The sequence below is a fragment of the Dendropsophus ebraccatus genome, chromosome 9 (assembly GCF_027789765.1).
Source record: "Dendropsophus ebraccatus isolate aDenEbr1 chromosome 9, aDenEbr1.pat, whole genome shotgun sequence".
Lineage (NCBI taxonomy): Eukaryota > Metazoa > Chordata > Amphibia > Anura > Hylidae > Dendropsophus > Dendropsophus ebraccatus.
Genome location: NC_091462.1, coordinates 115,075,931 through 115,101,398, shown reverse-complemented (window position 1 = coordinate 115,101,398; position 25,468 = coordinate 115,075,931). Strand labels below are relative to the sequence as shown.

At 42.8% G+C, this 25,468-nt stretch overlaps 1 protein-coding gene across 1 annotated transcript in view; it reads left to right on the top strand.

Moving 5' to 3' along the window:
- LOC138801872 (NACHT, LRR and PYD domains-containing protein 1a-like) overlaps positions 1 to 25,468 on the top strand; it is a 210,511-nt gene that overhangs the window by 52,438 nt on the left and 132,605 nt on the right. Inside the window, exons 4-6 of the mRNA XM_069984970.1 lie at positions 10,908 to 11,162; positions 14,502 to 14,581; positions 20,920 to 20,972. Of these exons, the coding sequence (XP_069841071.1) occupies positions 10,908 to 11,162; positions 14,502 to 14,581; positions 20,920 to 20,972 (388 nt within the window). The remainder of the gene's footprint in view (positions 1 to 10,907; positions 11,163 to 14,501; positions 14,582 to 20,919; positions 20,973 to 25,468) is intronic.

Sequence of the window (25,468 nt, the reverse complement as noted above, 5' to 3'; positions counted from 1 at the left end):
TCACTTCCATGTATATAGGTATATAGTGTTAGTAATTTGTCTCTCTCTTTCTCTTAGATTCTCCCCCACCTCCATGTGTATGGTGCCCGGGTCATGCTTAGGTGTTTACCAAGCCGTACCCAGTCACAGTCCCACATGCCTGGCATCGTCCGGGTGTTTATCAGGGTAGATGCTGGGCAGGACTGCTGATAGATGGGACAGAAGGGACGCCTCTGGGTTTCCTAGGCCGCCTTCTGTCTGCCCCCTACTCCTCCTCCCCTCCTGGTGGCTCTGCTGATACAGGCCGTTTGGCTGTGGGCAGTATGGAGGAGGAGAACTTCCTGTATCCCTGGCTGCAGTGACATCACAGGAAGTGCTGAAACCGGAAGTGATGTCACCGGGATGCGGCGGCCATTTTAAAAGCTGGCATTTGCAGCTGAGGATTGCTATGTGAGTACAGCAGACTCCTCAGCTGATGAAGGTATCGGGTGGCAGGGGGCACTGTGTCTGGGCACATGTCTGGGAGCCTTACTGCCTGCTAGCTACAGGGGGTATCCTTAGTCACAGTACATGGTGTGGGGTGCCTCAGAGCTGAGGGTTTGGTGCTGTGTGTCACCATTATAGATATATTACATACACTATGAGCAGATGCTTAGCCTCTCCCATTCTGTTGCAGATGGCGAGTCCTGAACCTAAGCGCAGGAGAAAGTCTAAACATGCTGTTTTTTCCTCTTGTCAGCAACCATTGCCTGATGCCTGGGAGCAAAGCACCTGCTCATTATGTCTGCCGCCTGCTCAGCCCCCACACACTGATTCAGGGGAATTTCTGTCCTGGTTTAACCCCTTAACGACATCGGGCGTAAACTTACGCCCTCGCGCCCTGGTACTTGGCGCATCAGGGCGTAAATTTACACCCGATGTTTCCCCGATCGCTGCGTGTTCGCACACAGCGATCGGGGAAGATGGCCTGCTATAAATCATAGCAGGCCATCTTAGCTTCTCGGCACGGGGGGTGGTTAACACCCCCCGTGCTTACGATCGCCGCTATAGGCTGATCAATTCAGATCAGCCAATAGCGGCGATCGGAAAAAAAATGGCGGTCGGTGCTGTCCGAGGACGGCACCGACCGCCATTACTGTAAAAAGTAATGGTGGTCACCGTGCCACCGGCCCGATCGCCGTGAACGGCCGGCCAATACCGGCCGGCCGTTCACGGCGATCGGGCCGGTGGCACGGCGATCAGAGTACAGTAAAATAGCAAATACCTGCCCTGGACCCCTCAGCTAGGTAGCCGAGGGGTCCAGAGCAGGTATTTGTACATTACTCACCTGTCCCGGGGTCCTGATCGGCGTCTTCCGGGTTTGCGGCGTCCTCCGTCATTCCGTTCGGTCTTCGGATCTTTCCGGCGGTCCCCATCGGCTTCTTTCGGCTATTTTCGGCTCCAGCCTCGTCATTTTCCGGATTTTGCGCTCTGCTGACCTCTAGTGGCTGATATGTGTAATACACTTATCAGCAGCTACAGGGATGTTCAGAATGTAGAAAAAGGTTTTTTTTTTTCCAATTTTTTTTTTTTCTATTTTCCGCACCCTATCGCTGCTGAGTGTTGATCAGCATTGCACGAAAGTGCGCTGCTAATCAGCAGCTCCTCCTTTTTGGCGTAGGGTGTTTTTTTTCTATATTCTACTGCCACGGTCTGCTGATAAGTGCCGAACATAAGTGCGGCATTTATCAGCAACTCCTTTGTTGGCGTAGGTTTTTTTTTATACTTACTGTAAAAAAAAACACGTAAAAAACACTACATTACACTACACTACATTGAATAAAGTTTGACACTACACCACTACATACCCCATATACCAATCCCCGTATAAAGATGACCCCCAGGGTGTTTTCGGCGTCAGAGGGATACGTTATTATTGCCTCCGACACCGAAACAGCCAGTGAGGATGAATGGGGGGGATCCTTCTTTCCTCCATTCATCCTCATCATCCTCATCATCCAGTGACGTGTCTGGGGGCAGCGTACGCTACGCTACCCCCAGACACGTCTTTTCCGCCAGTACCATCCCAATAAGAGATGACGGTATGGTGTGAAATTCTACAAACTGTGTGAGCGTACCTCAGGGTACACTTACAGATTTAGGGTACGTGCACACTGCGGAATGGCGAAGGATAACCCTTCGTGCATTCCACAGCTGGCACCCGCCGGCGGACTGATGCGGGCGCATGTCTCTACCCGTGTCATAGACTCCATTCTATGCACGGGCGGATTCCGTCGTCCATCCAAAGAATGAATACGTTGGACGGAGAGCGCAATCCGCCAGTGCATAGAATGGAGTCTATGACACGGATGGAGACGTGCGCCTGCATCAGTCCGCCGGTGGGTGCCAACTGCAGAATGCACAAAGGGTTATCTGTCGCGATTCCGCAGTGTGCACGTACCCGGGGGCTCGGTTCACACGTTGTAACAGTGCGGCTGTATTTGCGGCTGTAATTGTGCGGCGGTATTTTGGTGGTTCGTGTGTATGCTTGGAAGTATAGGATATGCGGCTGCACAGTGCACACTATGTCTGAATCTACGGCCCTATCGTAAACGGACCCGTAAAAAATGAACAAGACCATTGTTTGCGGCTGAACATGCGGCCGAGGATTGACAGTACTTCAAAAATAGCCGGCAATGATGCCGAATGCCGATGCCTCTAATAGTTAATATATTAAATTACTAAAACACATTTTCTTTGTAATCAAGACACTTTCGTTGTTCAATAATTTATTTCTAACGAATCCATCATTTTGCAATTAAATATACTGTTAAAAAAAATAGATATATAAATAAATGTATATTTATCTATATATTTATTTTTTGACAGTATATTGAATTGCACAATGATGGATTCGTTAGAATTAAATTATTGACCAACGAAACAGAATTTATTTCCACGAAAATGTGTTTTATTCATTAAATATTAATTAGTACAGGAAGCTCTATAAGCCGTTAATTCATATTCCCGGCAATAGAGCATTCTGTACTAATCATCACTTTACTTTAATTAAAACATCAAATGTTTCTTCTAATTATGTTATGACAATAGCATTATTAGAAGAAACATTTAGAATTATATGTGCGCTCAGCTGATTGGCTGATCGGCTGAGCGCACATATAATTAGCCGGTCCGCAGTACAGTGACTTCATTGTGCTGCGGACCAGCGAAGAGACAACATCGGGGTGAGTATAGAGCTCTCCCCACCCCCTCCCCGGCACTGCACCCCTCCCAGCAAGGAAGGGGGGGTCAGTTAACCCCTTCCTTGCTGGGATGGGTGCAGTCTGACATCAGTCTGGCCCCCAGGGGGTTAAGGGGGATGCAATACATCCTCCCTTAACCCCTTGGGGGTCAGACTGTAAGCAGCGATCTGTAAAGATGCTGCATACTGTAAGGAGCACAACACCGCTCACAATGATGGGTGTTGTGCTCCTGTTTGTGTGTTTTTTGTGTGTTTCTCCCTTTTTGTTTTTCAGATATCGGTATCCTGGGGATTACGTCGGATTCCATGGACTACGTCGATGACCAGCGGTTGTTCTTTGAATTTTTATAATAAAATGGTCAATGAGGGGTGTGGGGGTGTTTTTATTTGAATAAAAAAATATTTTAAACTTGTGTCTTGTCTTTATTTCTTTACTTTATAGACTTAGTAGTGGAAGCCGTCTAATAGACGGAATCCATTACTAAGTTGGGGCCTAGTGTTAGCCGGTATAAAATGGCTAACACTAACCCCCTATTATTACCCCAGTACCCAATGCCACCAGGGGTACTGGGAAGAGCCGGGTGCCACTGGTCCCGGAGCGTCAATATTGGCGCTCCTAGACCGGGCGGCAGCAGGCTGGTAAGATTTAGGCTGGGGAGGGCCTAAACCAATGGCTCTTCCCACCCTGGTGTTACCAGGCTGCTGTCGTTTGGTTTTTAACCCGGCTGGTTATAAAAATAGGGGGGACCCTATGCGGTTTTTTTTTAAATAAATAAATAATTAAAAAAAACCGCATAGGGTCCCCCCTATTTTTATAACCAGCCGGGTTAAAAACCAAACGACAGCAGCCTGGTAACACCAGGGTGGGAAGAGCCATTGGTTTAGGCCCTCCCCAGCCTAAATCTTACCAGCCTGCTGCCGCCCGGTCCAGGAGCGCCAATATTGACGCTCCGGGACCACTGGCACCCGGCTCTTCCCAGTACCCCTGGTGGCATTGGGTACTGGGGTAATAATAGGGGGTTAGTGTTAGCCATTTTATACCGGCTAACACTAGGCCCCAACTTAGTAATGGATTCCGTCTATTAGACGGCTTCCACTACTAAGTCTATAAAGTAAAGAAATAAAGACAAGACACAAGTTTAAAATATTTTTTATTCAAATAAAAACACCCCCACACCCCTCATTGACCATTTTATTATAAAAATTCAAAGAACAACCGCTGGTCATCGACGTAGTCCATGGAATCCGACGTAATCCCCAGGATACCGATATCTGAAAAACAAAAAGGGAGAAACACACAAAAAACACACAAACAGGAGCACAACACCCATCATTGTGAGCGGTGTTGTGCTCCTTACAGTATGCAGCATCTTTACAGATCGCTGCTTACAGTCTGACCCCCAAGGGGTTAAGGGAGGATGTATTGCATCCCCTTAACCCCCTGGGGGCCAGACTGATGCCAGACTGCACCCATCCCAGCAAGGAAGGGGTTAAGTGACCCCCCTTCCTTGCTGGGAGGGGTGCAGTGCCAGGGAGGGGGTGGGAAGAGCTCTATACTCACCATCCGATGTCCCGATGTTGTCTCTTCGCTGGTCCGCAGCACAATGAAGTCACTGTTCTGCGGACCGGCTCATTATATGTGCGCTCAGCCGATCAGCCAATCAGCTGAGGGCACATATAATTCTAAATGTTTCTTCTAATAAAGCTATTGTGATAACATAATTAGAAGAAACATTTGATGTTTTCATTAAGTAAAGTGATGATTAGTACAGAAAGCTCTATTGCCGGGAATATGAATTCACGGCTTATAGAGCTTCCTGTACTAATTCATATTTAATTAATAAAACACATTTTCGTTGAAATAAATACAGTTTCTTTGTTCAATAATTTAATTCTAACGAATCCATCATTGTGCAATTAAATATACTGTCAAAAAATAAATATATATATAAATATACATTTATTTATATATATATTTATTTTAACAGTATATTTAATTGCAAAATAATGGAATCGTTTACATTTAATTATTGAACAATAAAAGGGACTTTATTACAACGAAAATGTGTTTTATTATTTTAATAGATTAACCATGAGAGACATCGGCTATAGTGCAGAGGATCGCAAACCCCGGTAATAGCAATTCATGTAAACTGTTTCCCTGCTTTCCCAGATGCATCCGGAGGTGTTTGCATCACTTTCTTAACATTTTATTTGTTATTTTTAGTTGAACCAGATTTCCAAGTAAATGACCGTATGTTTTGAGCCGCATGTCTATTTTTTCCCACGGCCGGAGTTTCACCCGCACATTTACAGCCGCATAAAAAATACAGCCGCACAGTTACAGCGTGTGAACCCAGCCTGAAGGTGCAACTGACAGCCATAAATGCACACATGGAAGGCCTGTTCTCCTCTGTACCCCTCATATCCAGATACTTCAGGGCACTCGACAAGCTGAGACCAGCCTATAGACTCCCTGTGCCATCATGGGACCTCTCGTGGTCCTAAGTCAGCTCAGTAAGGAACCGTTTGAGCCGCTACAGTCTGTGGACATTAAGTGGTTGTCATTCAAAACATTGTTCCTCGTGGCGATAACATCTGCCCGCAGAATAAGTGAGATGCAAGCATTGTCCTGCAGGGATCCATACCTGAGGTTCCTCCCAGATGCAGTAGTCCTGCGGACCATGCCAGGGTTCCTCCCAAAGGTATGCTCAGCATTGAATATCAACCAAGAGATAATCCTGCCAAATTTGTCGGAAGAAGGACCTCTACATCTATTGGATGTCAAAAGAGCCCTCTCCATGTACCTAGAGCGGACAGCTGAATTCAGGGAGACGGAATCCCTCTTTATTCTTTTCACTGGCCCAAATAGAGGCCGTAAAGCAAGCAAATCGTCTTTGGCGAGGTGGATCAAGGACGTCATTATGATTTGTTATGAGGCCCAGGGACTTCAGTCACCAATTGGAGTGAAGGCTCACTCAACAAGGGCGACAGCTGCCTCCTGGGCAGAACGATGCCTGGTCCCGCTTGAGGAAATATGCAAGGCGGCAACTTGGTCCTCGTCATCCACTTTCATCAGACATTATAGACTTGATAGTCTGTCTGCAGAGGGGTCAGCCTTTGGAAGAAGTGTAATCCAAGGAGCTGTGTCTAATACTCCCTCCCTTTAATACTCCCTCCCTCCCTGTTATTGCGTTGGATGTCCCATCGTGTGCTGCCTGAGGACGTCCAGGAAGTGGAAAATTGTACCTGAAATTTTCATTTCCTGTAGTCCGAAGGCAGCACAACAATTCCCCCCCTAATAAATCTTTATTGCTGCATACATTACAGAGTGGTGTGGTTTCATCCAATGCCTTATAGATCATGCATGCTGTTCATTGGCTGACTAATTATCTCATTATGTTTATTGCTAGGGGGTTCATTCTTAACCTCTTCTGTCCAGGGTAGACGGAGTCATTTAACCCATCGTGTGCTGCCTTCGGACTACAGGAAATGAAAATTTCAGGTACAATTTTCCACTTATCATACATATAAAATAACAAAGCTAGCATAATCAAAAAACCCATAGAACTGTAAGGCATAGGTATGGCACTGTAAAGTCCATGCCTTAACGCCACTGTTGTTACGGTTCAGTGGCAAACTGGTTATGGGGTAAGACCCCTACACACACATATATGGCCATATTACTAGTTAAGACACGCAAATAAGGTTATTAAGCAGCATTATTTTGTAGGGCTTACTCCATCAACACGTGGCCCTTAGCAGCCTTCTCAGTATATGCATCGGATATGTCCACATAGGTTGGGGTGGCGAGCAGCCAACTCTACGGACAACAGAAGGGATATAGCAAATAGTTCTGTCTTGCATTGTAAATGCCTGGCATGTCAGGATATGTAGGGGAGCAGCATTTAAGGGGACGGGTCCCCTAAAATAGAGCCATAATAACTGAAATAAAGTAATAGGACGCAGGTCACAATAACTGTCGTATAGAGGCCCATAGAGATTTCTTACAAAGCATTCCATCATGCTTTAGTCAGGGTTTGGTCCAGGCCTCTCCGTGCAGCCCCTCTGTGTCGTGAGGTCCACTCCTCCGCCTCCTGGGGATTATTGAAGAAAATGGATCGCTCTCCATCCACCACTCTCAATCTGGCGGGATATGCCATGGAATATGGAATCTCTAATTCTCTCAGGCGCCGTTTTACTGCAGTGAAAGTAGCACGTTTTTTTTGCAGTTCGGCAGAAAAATCAGGGAATATTGACACTGTCCCTCCATTAAACGTAATATCTTGTTTTTGCCTTGCCAGTCTTAGTATCATGTCCCGGTCAGTACTATTAATCAGCCTCGCCAGGAATGGTCTCGGTGGTGCCCCAGGTGGTAGGGGGCGAGCTGGCACTCTGTGCGCTCGTTCCACTGCGAAGGCAGTGGAGAATCTGTCGTCTGGGAACAGCTCATGCAGCCATTTTGTGATAAACGCCACTGGGTCCTGGCCTTCGGCCCTTTCTGGCAAACCCAGGATTCTGAGATTGTTCCTGCTCAACCTATTTTCTAGGTCATCTGATTTTTGTTTCCACAACTCAAGTGCTTTCCCAAGTGCTATAATAGATTGTGGGACTGGGGAGAATCTGTCTTCCATATCGCAGACCCTTTCTTCCACCGCTTTTATCTTTTCTCTCATGACCTGCATGTCCTGCCGGATGAGGCTGACATCTATTTTAACCTCATCCAGCTTAGTAGTCAGTGTGGCTTTGCAGGAAGAGATTGCATTAAGGAGGTCTTTTAGGGTAAGTTCTGGGTCTCCCTCCTCGCCTCCCTCCCCTCTGGCTGTCCCGCACACCTGCTCCGCCGCCTTGCTGTGCTGAGGTACCGGCGTGCGGGTGCCATCTTGGGATTCCTGGGGCGCGTACTCCTGAAGCTTTTTTGCCGACGTGCGCATTCTTTTGGAGGTCATTGTACCGCCGGACACTCTTGGGGTGGTTCAGGCACCTTTGGGGTAAGTTTGCAGGCTTATTCTGTCGGCAGGATAATTGGGTGTGCGCTGTCTTGGCGGAGCTGTTCTCACATGCGACTGCTTCCGCTCGCGTCCAGGCCACGCCCCCAATGTTTACCATGTTTACCAGGCAAAATATCTCCTCAGTGTCACCACATTGTCCCACTATTTCTATCTACACCTAATCCTGCAACATGGTATGGTGATATTATCCCATCACAGTATTAAGGGTGTCACAGTATTGGGGGTGGCGCTGTGGATATCGCCTATCTGGACTTCAGCAAAGCCTTTGATACAGTTCCCCATAAGGAGCTGATAGAGAAGTTAGAGAAAATTGGACTTAGTCCGGGGGTAGTCCAGTGGATTTGCGGTTGGCTGAAAGAGAGATATCAGAGGGTTGTTAGTAATGGTGTATATTCCGAGCAGAGACTGGTTACAAGTGGTGTGCCACAAGGGTCTGTACTGGGTCCTAATCTTTTTAATATGTTTGTAAGTGACATAGGAGAAGGGTTGGTAGGTAAGGATAGTTACAAAGGAGAAGGGTTGGTAGGTAAGATAAGTGACATAGGAGAAGGGTTGGTGGGTAAGGATAGTGACATAGGAGAAGGGTTGGTAGGTAAAGTTTGTCTGTTTGCTGACGACACAAAAGTGTGCAATAGGGTGGATATTCCTGGAGGTGTCAGTAATATGGAAAATGATTTAGCTTTGCAAGATAAGTGTCCAAACATTGGAAATTGAAGTTCAATGTTTCCAAATGTAAAATAATACACTTGGGGAGGAGGAATCCTCTATCCGAGTATCACATCGGCAGTTCTGTGTTGGAAAAGACTTCAGAAGAGAAGGATTTAGGGGGTAGTGATTTCTGACAGCCTTAAAATGAGTCACCAGTGTAACCAGGCGGTGGGGAAAGCAAATCGTATGCTGGGGTGTGTATATATATATATATATATAGTATAATGGTATGCTGGGGTGTATAGCTAGAGGTATAACCAGTAGGAAGAGGGAGATTGTGATCCCGCTGTATAGAGCTCTGGTGACATCACATCTGGAATACTGTGTCCAGTTCTGAAGATCTCATCTAAAAAAGGACATAATAAAATAGAACGGGTCCAAAGACGGGCTAGAAAATGGTGGAGGGTGTGAGGCATAAACCATATCAGGTAAGACTTAAGGATTTGAATCTGTATAGTCTGGAGGAAAGAAGGGAAAGGGGGGACATAATGGAAACCTTTATATATGTTACAGGACTAAATAAGGTTCAGGAGGGAAGTGTTTTTAGTAAAAAATTGAGCTCAAGAACAAGAGGACACAGTGAGAGGTTATCTGGAGGAAAGATCAGAAGCAACGTGAGAAAATATTATTTTACTGAAAGAGTAGTAGATACTTGGAACAAACTTCCAGCAGATGTAGTTGGGAAATCTACAATAATAAAATTTAATCAGGCCTTGGATAAACATATATTTATCCTAAGTTAATAAGAAAGGAAATACTAAAAGGGCAGACTAGATGGACCAAGTGGTATTTTTCTGCCGACAATCTTCTATGTTTCTATATCACCATGGCACAGGATCTTGGTGTTTATGTAGACTTGGTTTGGTGGTATTATACCGTGTAGCATATAGGTAGTGTAGGTATTAATACAGTGTAGCATAATGCAGAGAGAAACAGAGTATTCACCAGGGATATCATTATAGGACATATCTCTCAACTGTCCCAGATCCAGCAGGATAGTCCTGAGGTTGGAATGATGCCCGCCGTCCTGAGTTGGCCCCTATGTGTCCTGCCTAATCCGCAGCTGAGGGCCGCTGCTGGACTACTACTAGTGAGAAAAAAAAAAAAGCAACTCACCTGTTACCCGCTCCCCAGCAGCTCCTCTCCCAGCAGCGTTCTCCTCTGTCATCTTCCATTGCAGGCAGCATGGTACAGAGATACTGCCTTTCGCATATGTGCCCTGCAGCCTCTACCCTTATCTGTATGTGTGAGATGCACGCACGCTAAAAGATTGAGGCTGCAGGGCAGATGGAGAAGAAAAGAAAGTGAGGCACTACAATAAGAGAAGATGCTCCCTGTGAGTCACTGGCTGTAGCTGCACAGCATTACTTATATGATGTGCAGAGCTTGTATACCATTTGTATCTGCCTCCATATGGGTCAGTGTGTGATGGAATCCTGGTCTTTGTATAGTGGATGTTATGTAGTAATGGTATGAGGGTAAAGGTGTGGTGATAATATTTATTTATTAAATAATGGTAATGGGTGATGTGGCCTGAGGGGCGTGGCTACCTGAGTGTGGCTATAGTGGGCGTGGTGCATCGCTGCGAATGTCCTTTTAAGTTGTGAGGTATGGTACAGGAAGGGCAGAAATAGTGGATGCAAGGGGTCCTGGTGTCTGAAGTATCAGACAGGACGTGGTGTCACACTACCCCAGGCTCCTGTATACAAGGCCAGTAAGGTGATCATATCCATAACTAGGAAGCTGGGAGATCAGTCGCCAGCAGCCAAGAACTAGCACATAAGAGATCCGCAAAGACAGCGACTCATCTGCATCTACTTTACTATTATTTACTATTTACTATTATTTGTACGGGGGTGACAACTAGTAATGGGAATAAGACACTTGAGATGGCGTTCAAAAAGTTCCCATCACATAAGGGAAGCAGATGGGAGGACGTCTGAGAGCTGATATTTCTCTCATTACAGGTCCGGAGCATTTTGTGGATAAACATCAGGAAGAACTGATACAGCGGGTGGATAATGTGGCCCCGATCCTGGATGATCTGTATCAGAGGCATCTGCTGCCATATGAACAGTATAACATAGTGCGCAGCATCATTACCTCTCACGGACAGATGCGACAGCTCTACTGGTATATGGGATCCTGGAGAGATGAAGACAAGGACCGGCTCCTGGAGTCTCTGAGAAGACATAACCCTGAGCTCATCAGGAGGCTGGAAGGTAAAGTCTAATGGACACTGCCTTGTCGCTGTACTTAGAAAGGGTTGTGGGTTTTATTGATCTTTTTGTAATTTTTTTAAAATGTACGCCACTCATGTCGAATTTGTGAACAGGGCTTGTAGACATCATTTACAACCAGGTGTATCTTGTACTGCTGATTTACCACGTATGACTCTCACATTTGTCGCAAACTTGTCACTTACTGACTCCACATAAGTAGGGATGAGTCAGCCTGGACTATACAGTCCTCCAAGGCATACCAGGTGGTTTTGGTGGCCGTTGTGGAGTGCTCATGAAGATGTCTCACATGGTGGCCATGCTAACCCTCCCTTCCAAGGCGGAGCCAGTGCGCCAGCTGCATTTGCTACTTCCTGTTAATTCGCCCTACACTGAGCCCTCGCTGTCAGATGGGAACTCCACCAGTATTGCATCTGTGCACATATATAAGCTCATCTTCCGATCACACGCCACTGATGGAAATACGGAAGGAATGTTTTGTAGCAACGATCCAGCAGGGTGGTCACCCAGTAATCAGAATTGGTCAGAATGTGGGCAGCTCAGCTGTCCTCAGTGGGAGGTATCTCCTGTGGGTACTCTGCATCCCTCCAGCCATGTTCTAGTGCTTCCTGTGAACTACTTTTGGTGCCACCCTGCTGTGAAGACAAATCCTTCTCCTCCTCCTCCTCCTCCAAATCTTCCAAAACTGGCCACTAGCCCGACAGTACAGCAACCCACCCTACAAGCCGTGTGTGAACAACTGGCCCAAAAACTGTGGGAATCAGCGTTCCTCTTCCTCTTGTACAGCCATGACATCATTTATCATGGCCTCAAGGGTTTTCTCGAGTAGGCATAGGATGCGGATGTGGCACTGACAATACGCTCTTCAGTGCCGACCATATTAGTGGCGTATTAGAAGCAGCGCAACACGACATATATGTCCTGCATGGAGGCCTACTTTTTGGCGGCCTGCTGTTGCTCTCAGACTCTCTGCAGCATATGTAACGTGGATGTGCTGGTAAGTGGTTTAGATACTTGGCTGTGACTTTGTTCTTCTTTTAAGTTGCCACAGTTTCTAAGAATGTCTCACAGCAACCAGCCTCCAGTTCCAAAACTATGGAGGACAAGTCACACGCAAAACATCTCGGCTGCTATTAGGGAATACGTAACAACAAACCTAATAAGGCATGTGATGGTGAGCAGTCATATTACAATGACTTTTGGACATCCCCAATAGGACCCACACAGTACTCCTTATCCACCCATAATGGAGCACACTGTAAATAAAAGTAATATAAGTACATGATTATAATAATAATAATAATGATTACAATGCAGTTCTATCCAGTAACTCGCAGGGAGTGTCTTCTCTGATTGAAGTAACTCACTTTTCCTTTTCTTTTCCATTTGACCTGGCCCTCATGAAGACTTTTCCTGGATACACCTCATCTCCAGATCCTACCAAACACTCCCACCTCTGCACAGTCTGTATTGCTCCACATAGTAACAGTGATCACTTTGAGCTACATAGCATTTAGGCCTAATTTGGGCATTCCAATAGTACTTAAACCCCTTTTACACCCTAACATAGTAGAAGAGCCCCTATCTATGCCAATTATATAGTAGATAGGCCTTTTCTGCTCCTCAGTATAGAAGATAGGCTACGCCTGTGCATCCATGTAGTAGTCAGGCACCCTCTGTGCCCTCATATAGTAATTACACTTTCTTTGTGCATCCATATAGTAGTTTGGTTCCTCTGTTCCCGCCTTATAGTAGTTATGCCCTTCTGTGCCCCCATATTTACTAGTTAGACCCCTCTATGCCCACATATTGTAGTTAGGCCCCCTCTGTTCATGTAGTAGTTATGCCTTTCTGTGCGCATTGCCCCCCCCCCCCCCCCCACACACACACACACTAGGTTGTATGCCCCATGAAGCTACCTTCCCTGGTATGTAGGCATTCTCCTTGTAGGTAAATCAACCCCAGTAGGTAGTATGTGGGCATCCCCACTTTAGCTAACCTCCTCTTAAAAATCCTATGTAATATCCCCCATGTAGGCATCCCATTGAAGGTAATCTCCCCTCATAATTACCCTTCCAGTAGGTAGTATTCTAAATGTTGGGATCACCCTGTAGGTAATCTCGTCAGTTTGCCTCCTTCTGGTAGTATCCTCCATCTGTTTTTTTTTTTAATTTAAGTTACATAGGGGGCATTACAGGGGGGGTTGTAATGCCCCCTATGTAACTTAAATTAAAAAAAAAAAACACTCTACAGGAGAGGGAGAGAAAAGCTTCTTATGGCTAGAGACATAATACTGCCTCTGGTGACCGGAGTGGCTGGCAGTTATAGGGCTAGGGGCAGTACCCAATGACTAAGTCCCATTACCCCCCTCCTCCAAGGAGCAGGGGGCCCCAGCTGATGCCAGCTTGTCACTCTAGCTCAGGATTCCTTAGTTCCTTAATGGTCAAGTCCGAGCCTGTCTCTGTACATTTGCCTAGAGCCCGGAGTGCCCCTTAGAATATTTGTAATAGATAGATAGCAGCAGAACTCACCAATTTGGAATAGACACTTATATTTCAGGTCAGGTAACACACAGGACATGGTGCAATCCAATAAAATAGATACAACCATTTCACGCTACCTGCGCTTCATCAGGCCCACACATCATGACATCAGCTGGCGCAGCTTTAATACGCCAGCATGAGCTCTACAAGATACAGTGTGTTACGGAATATGTAAATATAGAAAAGTACAAAATTGTATCACCAGTAAATCACCTAAAACATATTAAAACCATACATAAAGAAAAAATTACAAAACTGCCTAATGCGCCCATGGCTCTTGTCCACATGATCCATGCGGCTTGTTTTCTTGCTAGAGTTTTCTGCCGATCACCTCCGTTTATATTAGCCCAGACCATTTCCAAGCCTAATGCAAATTCCGCCTACCTCAGCCCCTCAATGTAAGGTATAGGGCGCCTCCACTCTCTGCCCCCTCCCCAACGATCTCTGTATTGGCCTCTGGCTTCTTTGTTATGAGTAGAGCCGTGGGTATGGCACGCGATCCGAGGCTCTATTCATTCCTATGGAGCCACCGGAGAAAACAAGTAAGCACTCCAGTGGTTCTATAGATATGAATAGTGCCTTGGGTCACATGCCATTCCCGCAGCTGTATTCATAACAAAGAAGCTGGGGACCAGATATGGAAATCGGGGGGGGGGGGGTACTGAGGTATTCTCTAGATAGGGGACAAGTTAATTTTTCCTGGACAATCTCTTTAAAAAATATCAGAAATCTTATTCCTTACAATGTTTTTCTTTAGCTTATTCTCTTTTCTGTCAAGAAATGAAAGAGCTGCACGGAGGAACAGTCAGCGATGTATCATCCACCAAGACCTTTGCTGCTGGAGACAAGATGGCAGAGGTAAAGAAAACTGACCGGCATGCTCATGTAAGGACTGATTTATTAAATGCAACCTGTAATTTCATACTGCCCAATCCACGGGCAGCAGGAAACAGACAAAGGCAGCGGGTGCCTGGTCACTATTACTGACTCTAAAATGCTCGGGTGACAAAGAAATTGTAGGTTAAAAGGGCTGCTGGGACCCAGAGAGAGAGTCACTGGGGCGCATCCTACTGCCTGCCCTGTTGCCTCTTGAAGAATGTGTATGTCCCTCGGAGTATATAGAGAGAGATGCATCACCCAAGGCTGACGGGTAGCGGAGGACTGACTCCATGACTACTTACTCCGGTCCCAGGTCCTGAGCATTGCAGAGTAAATCATGGTGTCCAGGAACCTGCGGTGTGGGCAGCATGAAACAGGTGACAGCAAGGGGTATATCACTGTATATAAGAAGATGTATAACTTAATAATAATAATAATATAAAAGTACATATATAATTATATACAGGAGATCCCCAGGTTATACCAGCTTTACATATATAATTATATACAGGAGATACCCAGGTTATACCAGCTGTACATATATAATTATACACAGGAGATACCCAGGTTATATCAGCTGTACATATATAATTATATAAAGGAGATCCCCAGGTTATACCAGCTGTACATATATAATTATATACAGGAGATCCCCAGGTTATACCAGCTGTACATATATAATTATATACAGGGGATCCCCAGGTTATACCAGCTGTACATATATAATTATATACAGGAGATCCCCAGGTTATACCAGCTTTACATATTTAATTATATACAGGAGATCCCCAGGTTATACCAGTTGTACATATTTAATTATATACAGTATATACCCAGGTTATACCAGCTGTACATACTGTATATCATTATATACAGGAGATCCCCAGGTTATACCAGCTGTATATATATAATTATATACAGTATATACCCAGGTTATACCAGCTAAACATATAGAATTATATACAGTGTATACCCAGGTTATACCAGCTGTACATATATATAATTACATACAGGAGATCCCCAGGTTATACCAGCTGTACATATATAATTATATACAGTATATACCCAGGTTATACCAGCTTTACATATATAATTATATACAGGAGATACCCAGGTTATAGCAGATGTACATATATAATTATATACAGGAGATACCCAGGTTATACCAGCTTTACATATATAATTATATACAGGAGATACCCAGGTTATAGCAGATGTACATATTTAATTATATACAGAAGATCCCCAGGTTATACCAGCTGTACATATATAATTATATACAGGAGATCCCCAGGTTATACCAGCTTTACATATATAATTATATACAGGAGATACCCAGGTTATACCAGCTGTACATATATAATTATATACAGGAGATACCCAGGTTATACCAGCTGTACATATATAATTATATAAAGGAGATCCCCAGGTTATACCAGCAGTACATATATAATTATATACAGTATATACCCAGGTTATACCAGCTGTACATATATAATTATATACAGGAGATCCCCAGGTTATACCAGCTGTACATATATAATTATATACAGGAGATGCCCAGGTTATACCAGCTGTACATATATAATTATATACAGGAGATACCAAAGTTATCCGAGCTGTACATATATAATTATTTACAGTATATACCCAGGTTATACCAGCTGTACATGTATAATTATTTACAGGAGATCCCCAGGTTATACCAGCTGTACATATATAATTATATACAGTATATCCCCAGGTTATACCAGCTGTACATATATAATTATATACAGGAGATGCCCAGGTTATACCAGCTGTACATATATAATTATATACAGGAGATACCAAAGTTATCCGAGCTGTAAATATATCATGATATACAGTATATACCCAGGTTATACCAGCTGTACATATATAATTATATACAGTATATCCCCAGGTTATACCAGCTGTACATATATAATTATATACAGGAGAGCCCCAGGTTATACCAGCTGTACATATATAATTATATACAGTATATACCCAGGCTATACCAGCTGTACATGTATAATTATATACAGGAGATCCCCAGGTTATACCAGCTGTACATATATAATTGTATACAGTATATACCCAGGTTATACCAGCTTTACATATATAATTATATACAGGAGATACCCAGGTTATACCAGCTGTACATATATAATTATATACAGTATATACCCAGGTTATACCAGCTGTACATATATAATTATATACAGTATATACCCAGGCTATACCAGCTGTACATGTATAATTATTTACAGGAGATCCCCAGGTTATACCAGCTGTACATATATAATTATATACAGTATATCCCCAGGTTATACCAGCTGTACATATATAATTATATACAGGAGATGCCCAGGTTATACCAGCTGTACATATATAATTATATACAGGAGATACCAAAGTTATCCGAGCTGTAAATATATCATGATATACAGTATATACCCAGGTTATACCAGCTGTACATATATAATTATATACAGTATATCCCCAGGTTATACCAGCTGTACATATATAATTATATACAGGAGATGCCCAGGTTATACCAGCTGTACATATATAATTATATACAGGAGATACCAAAGTTATCCGAGCTGTAAATATATCATGATATACAGTATATACCCAGGTTATACCAGCTGTACATATATAATTATATACAGTATATACCCAGGTTATACCAGCTGTACATATATAATTATATACAGTATATACCCAGGTTATACCAGCTGTACATGTATAATTATATACAGTATATACCCAGGTTATACCAGCTGTACATATATAATTATATACAGGAGAGCCCCAGGTTATACCAGCTGTACATATATAATTATATACAGTATATACCCAGGCTATACCAGCTGTACATGTATAATTATATACAGGAGATACCCAGGTTATACCAGCTGTACATATATAATTATATACAGTATATACCCAGGTTATACCAGCTGTACATGTATAATTATATACAGGAGATACCCAGGTTATACCAGCTAAACATATAGAATTATATACAGTGTATACCCAGGTCATACCAGCTGTACATATATATAATTATATACAGGAGATCCCCAGGTTATACCAGCTGTACATATATAATTGTATACAGTATATACCCAGGTTATACCAGCTTTACATATATAATTATATACAGGAGATACCCAGGTTATACCAGCTGTACATATATAATTATATACAGTATATACCCAGGTTATACCAGCTGTACATATATAATTATATACAGTATATACCCAGGCTATACCAGCTGTACATGTATAATTATATACAGGAGATACCCAGGTTATACCAGCTGTACATATATAATTATATACAGTATATACCCAGGTTATACCAGCTGTACATGTATAATTATATACAGGAGATCCCCAGGTTATACCAGCTGTACATATATAATTATATACAGTATATCCCCAGGTTATACCAGCTGTACATATATAAATATATACAGGAGATGCCCAGGTTATACCAGCTGTACATATATAATTATATACAGGAGATACCAAAGTTATCCGAGCTGTAAATATATCATGATATACAGTATATACCCAGGTTATACCAGCTGTACATATATAATTATATACAGTATATACCCAGGTTATACCAGCTGTACATGTATAATTATATACAGTATATACCCAGGTTATACCAGCTGTACATATATAATTATATACAGGAGATCCCCAGGTTATACCAGCTGTACATATATCACTATATACAGGAGATCCCCAGGTTATACCAGCTGTACATATATAATTATATACAGGAGAGCCCCAGGTTATACCAGCTGTACATATATAATTATATACAGTATATACCCAGGTTATACCAGCTGTATATGTATAATTATAAACAGGAGATCCCCAGGTTATACCAGCGGTACATATATAATTATATACAGGAGATACCCAGGTTATACCAGCGGTACATATATACTTATATACAGGAGATACCCAGGTTATACCAGCTGTACATATATAATTATATACAGTATATACCCAGGCTATACCAGCTGTACATGTATAATTATATACAGGAGATACCCAGGTTATACCAGCTGTACATATATAATTATATACAGTATATACCCAGGTTATACCAGCTGTACATGTATAATTATATACAGGAGATCCCCAGGTTATACCAGCTGTTCATATATAATTATATACAGTATATCCCCAGGTTATACCAGCTGTACATATATAAATATATACAGGAGATGCCCAGGTTATACCAGCTGTACATATATAATTATATACAGGAGATACCAAAGTTATCCGAGGTGTAAATATATCATGATATACAGTATATACCCAGGTTATACCAGCTGTACATATATAATTATATACAGTATATACCCAGGTTATACCAGCTGTACATATATAATTATATACAGTATATACCCAGGTTATACCAGCTGTACATGTATAATTATATACAGTATATACCCAGGTTATACCAGCTGTACATATATAATTATATACAGGAGATCCCCAGGTTATACCAGCTGTACATATATCACTATATACAGGAGATCCCCAGGTTATACCAGCTGTACATATATAATTATATACAGGAGAGCCCCAGGTTATACCAGCTGTACATATATAATTATATACAGTATATACCCAGGTTATACCAGCTGTACATGTATAATTATATACAGGAGATCCCCAGGTTATACCAGCGGTACATATATAATTATATACAGGAGATACCCAGGTTATACCAGCGGTACATATATACTTATATACAGGAGATACCCAGGTTATACCAGCTGTACATATATATAATTATATACAGTATATACCCAGGTTATACCAGCTGTACATATATAATTATATACAGTATATACTCAGGTTATACCAGCTGTACATGTATAATTATATACAGGAGATACCCAGGTTATACCAGCTGTACATATATAATTATATACAGTATATACCCAGGTTATACCAGCTGTACATATATAATTATATACAGTATATACTCAGGTTATACCAGCTGTACATGTATAATTATATACAGGAGATCCCCAGGTTATACCAGCGGTACATATATAATTATATACAGGAGATACCCAGGTTATACCAGCGGTACATATATAATTATATACAGGAGATACCCAGGTTATACCAGCTGTACATATATAATTATATACAGTATATACCCAGGTTATACCAGCTGTACATATATAATTATATACAGTATATACTCAGGTTATACCAGCTGTACATGTATAATTATATACAGGAGATACCCAGGTTATACCAGCTGTACATATATAATTATATACAGTATATACCCAGGTTATACCAGCTGTACATATATAATTATATACAGTATATACTCAGGTTATACCAGCTGTACATGTATAATTATATACAGGAGATACCCAGGTTATACCAGCTGTACATATATAATTATATACAGTATATACCCAGGTTATACCAGCTGTACATATATAATTATATACAGTATATACTCAGGTTATACCAGCTGTACATGTATAATTATATACAGGAGATACCCAGGTTATACCAGCTGTACATATATAATTATATACAGGAGATACCCAGGTTATACCAGCTGTACATATATAATTATATACAGTATATACCCAGGTTATACCAGCTGTACATATATAATTATATACAGTATATACTCAGGTTATACCAGCTGTACATGTATAATTATATACAGGAGATACCCAGGTTATACCAGCTGTACATATATAATTATATACAGTATATACCCAGGTTATACCAGCTGTACATATATAATTATATACAGTATATACCCAGGTTATACCAGCTGTACATGTATAATTATATACAGGAGATACCCAGGTTATACCAGCTGTACATATATAATTATATACAGTATATACCCAGGTTATACCAGCTGTACATATATAATTATATACAGTATATACCCAGGTTATACCAGCTGTACATGTATAATTATATACAGGAGATACCCAGGTTCATTGTGTGAACTGACAGGGTTTCCTGCGCCCGCAATTCACTGAATTCCGGCAGCAGAAAACTGACATGTCAGTTATTTGCAGCCCCGTATGGGATCCCGGCCTGAGCGTATACGATGTGTATACGCTCTGGCCAGGATCCCGTAAAGAAACAGGCATTGTTCCACCGCACCAAAAGTACGGCCGTTGTTGCCATCGGCAACAACGGCCGTACTTTTACGTAGTGTGAACATAGCCTAAATGTTGTATTATTGTGTATTATCCATTTTCTGGTATTTTCCTTCTTTTTTAGGCCATAGAGCAGCCTGATGTAGAAACACAAGGCATTAGTGACAAGAAATACAGGTAAGGCAGGAGAAAGCATTCAAGCTACTTCCCACACATAATTTAGTTTTGTTTTTTTGGGGGGGGATAAAACAACGACAAAGAAAAGTTCTGTTAAACTCAACGGTAGAACAGTTACGTTTATTGTTGACACATTCATTTGACGGCCCCAAAGGGGCTTTTTTAAGTTAATATATCGGCCAAAATGTGGCGTGTTTTTGGCCCTTGTTTTGCAATGTTTTTTAGCTATAGCTTAACATTACAAGAAAAGGCCAAATAAGACCAAAAATGTTGGGAAAAAATTTCCCAAAACAGCCGGAGAAAGGAAAACCGTTTATACACACAAAGCGAATGTGGCTTAATACCAGTGTAGAAGAAAAGACAGTAAAGTAAGGTGCAACAAGGTAAAATCATAGTTCAAACATATCAACTCAATGTAATAAGCAAAATGGGGAAGACATTCCCAACATTCGTAGAAAAGAAACCAAATAATAGACATTGGACACAAGAGACAGAGACGCACGAGTGGGATAGGGGGAGAACAATCGGATAGGGGATTTGGGAGGAAAGGGGGGGACCTAAGATTTCTATCGGTCAGCATCTGAAGCACAATGGACTCAAACCTTGTAAGGCTATAATTCAACATAGTTGTCAGTTTTTCCCAAAGATCTCAGCTTCAGGAAGGAAGGGGATGTGTGTTTCCAGTTTCTGACGGACTTGGCTGCGGTGAGGACCTCTAACAACAGTTTGGTGGGCTTCTTTCCCAGCCCCTTATTGAAAACATTAAGAAGGCAGACTGCTGGTTCCTTAGGTATCTTCTTCTAGAGAACCACCAAAGATAAGTCACAAACCTCTCCCCAAAATCCCAGTATTAGCGGGCAGTCCCACAAGATATGGAACTAAGTACCCACCACACCCAAACACCGCCAACACAGTGTTGAAATACTATTGTTTAGCGTTTGCTGTTATCATGCTGTAAAACAAAGCCAGAAACCCAGGCCCAGTCTCCTGAAGGCTGCTATATAACAGCTATACTTACTGTATCCAGGTCCAGTTTCCTAATGACTGCTATATAACAGCTGTACTTACTGTATCCCTGTCCAGTCTCCTGAGGGCAGCTATATAACAGCTATACTTACTGTATCCAGGTCCAGTCTCCTGATGGCGGGTATATAACAGCTATACTTACTATATCCAGGTCCAGTCTCCTGAGGGCAGCTATATAACAGCTATACTTACTGTATCCCGGTCCAGTCTACTGAAGGCAGCTATATAACAGCTGTACTTACTGTATCCCGGTCCAGTCTCCTGAAGGCAGCTATATAACAGCTGTACTTACTGAATCCCGGTCCAGTCTCCTGAGGGCAGCTATATACCACCTATACTTACTGTATCCAGGTCCAGTCTCCTGATGGCGGGTATATAACAGCTATACTTACTATATCCAGGTCCAGTCTCCTGAGGGCAGCTATATAACAGCTATACTTACTGTATCCCGGTCCAGTCTCCTGAAGGCCGCTATATAACAGCTGTACTTACTGTATCCAGGTCCAGTCTCTTGAAGGCTGCTATATAACAGCTATACTTACTGTATCCCGGTCCAGTCTCCTGAAGGCAGCTATATAACAGCTATACTTACTGTATCCCGGTCCAGTCTCCTGAAGGCAGCTATATACCAGCTATACTTACTGTATCCAGGTCCAGTCTCCTGAAGGCAGCTATATAACAGCTATACTTACTGTATCCAGGTCCAGTCTCCTGAAGGCAGCTATATAACAGCTATACGTACTGTATCCAGGTCCAGTCTCCTGATGGCTGCTATATAACAGCTATACTTACTGTATCCAGGTCCAGTCTCCTGAAGGCAGCTATATAACAGCTATACTTACTGTATCCAGGTCCAGTCTCCTGAAGGCTGCTATATAACAGCTATACTTACTGTATCCAGGTCCAGTCTCCTGAAGGCTGCTGTATAATAGCTATACTTAGGGTATCCAGGTGCAGTCTCCTGAAGGCAGCTATATAACAGCTATACTTACTGTATCCCGGTCCAGTCTCCTGAAGGCAGCTATATAACAGCTATACTTACTGTATGCAGGTCCAGTCTCCTGAAGGCAGCTATATAACAGCTATACTTACTGTTTTCAGGTCCAGTCTCCTGAAGGCAGCTATATAACAGCTATACTTACTGTATCCCGGTCCAGTCTCCTGAAGGCAGCTATATACCAGCTATACTTACTGAATCCAGGTCCAGTCTCCTTAAGGCAGCTATATAACAGCTATACTTACTGTATCCCGGTCCAGTATCCTGAAGGCTGCTATATAACAGCTATACTTACTGTATGCAGGTCCAGTCTCCTAAAGGCAGCTATATAACAGCTATACTTACTGTATCCAGGCCCAGTCTCCTGAAGGCAGCTATATAACAGCTATACTTACTGTATCCAGGTCCAGTCTCCTGAAGGCAGCTATATAACAGCTATACGTACTGTATCCAGGTCCAGTCTCCTGATGGCTGCTATATAACAGCTATACTTACTGTATCCAGGTCCAGTCTCCTGAAGGCAGCTATATAACAGCTATACTTACTGTATCCAGGTCCAGTCTCCTGAAGGCTGCTATATAACAGCTATACTTACTGTATCCAGGTCCAGTCTCCTGAAGGCTGCTGTATAATAGCTATACTTAGGGTATCCAGGTGCAGTCTCCTGAAGGCAGCTATATAACAGCTATACTTACTGTATCCCGGTCCAGTCTCCTGAAGGCAGCTATATAACAGCTATACTTACTGTATGCAGGTCCAGTCTCCTGAAGGCAGCTATATAACAGCTATACTTACTGTTTTCAGGTCCAGTCTCCTGAAGGCAGCTATATAACAGCTATACTTACTGTATCCCGGTCCAGTCTCCTGAAGGCAGCTATATACCAGCTATACTTACTGAATCCAGGTCCAGTCTCCTTAAGGCAGCTATATAACAGCTATACTTACTGTATCCCGGTCCAGTATCCTGAAGGCTGCTATATAACAGCTATACTTACTGTATGCAGGTCCAGTCTCCTAAAGGCAGCTATATAACAGCTATACTTACTGTATCCAGGCCCAGTCTCCTGAAGGCAGCTATATAACAGCTATACTTACTGTATTCAGGTCCAGTCTCCTGAAGGCAGCTATATAACAGCTATACTTACTGTATCCAGGTCCAGTCTCCTGAAGGCAGCTATATTACAGCTATACTTACTGTATCCAGGTCCAGTCTCCTGAAGGCAGCTATATAACAGCTATACTTACTGTATCCAGGTCCAGTCTCCTGAAGGCAGCTATATAACAGCTATACTTACTGTATCCAGGTCCAGTCTCCTGAAGGCTGCTGTATAACAGCTATACTTACTGTATCCAGGTCCAGTCTCCTGAAGGCTGCTATATAACAGCTATACTTACTGTATCCAGGTCCAGTCTCCTGAAGGCTGCTATATAACAGCTATACTTACTGCATCCAGGTCCAGTCTCCTGAAGGCAGCTATATAACAGCTATACTTACTGTATCCCGGTCCAGTCTCCTGAAGGCAGCTATATAACAGCTATACTTACTGTATCCCGGTCCAGTCTCCTGAAGGCAGCTATATACCAGCTATACTTACTGTATCCAGGTCCAGTCTCCTGAAGGCAGCTACATAACATCTATACTTACTGTATCCAGGTCCAGTCTCCTGAAGGCAGCTATATAACAGCTATACTTACTGTATCCAGGTCCAGTCTCCTGAAGGCAGCTATATACCAGCTATACTTACTGTATCCAGATCCAGTCTCCTGAAGGCAGCTATATAACAGCTATACTTACTGTATCCAGGTCCAGTCTCCTGAAGGCTGCTATATAACAGCTATACTTACTGTAACCAGGTCCAGTCTCCTGATGGCAGCTATATAACAGCTATACTTACTGTATCCAGGTCCAGTCTCCTGACTGCTATATACCAGCTGTACTTACTGTATCCAGGTCCAGTCTCCTGAAGGCTGCTATATAACAGCTATACTTACTGTATCCAGGTCCAGTCTCCTGACTGCTATATACCAGCTGTACTTACTGTATCCAGGTCCAGTCTCCTGAACACTGCTATATAACAGCTATACTTACTGTATCCAGGTCCAGTCTCCTGAAGGCAGCTATATAACAGCTATACTTACTGTATCCAGGTCAAGTCTCCTGAAGGCTGCTATATAACAGCTATACTTACTGTATCCAGGTCCAGTCTCCTGAAGGCTGCTATATAACAGCTATACTTACTGTATCCCGGTCCAGTCTCCTGAAGGCAGCTATATAACAGCTATACTTACTGTATCCCGGTCCAGTCTCCTGAAGGCAGCTATATAACAGCTATACTTACTGTATCCAGGTCCAGTCTCCTGAAGGCAGCTATATAACAGCTATACTTACTGTATCCAGGTCCAGTCTCCTGAAGGCTGCTATATAACAGCTATACTTACTGTATCCAGGTCCAGTCTCCTGAAGGCAGCTATA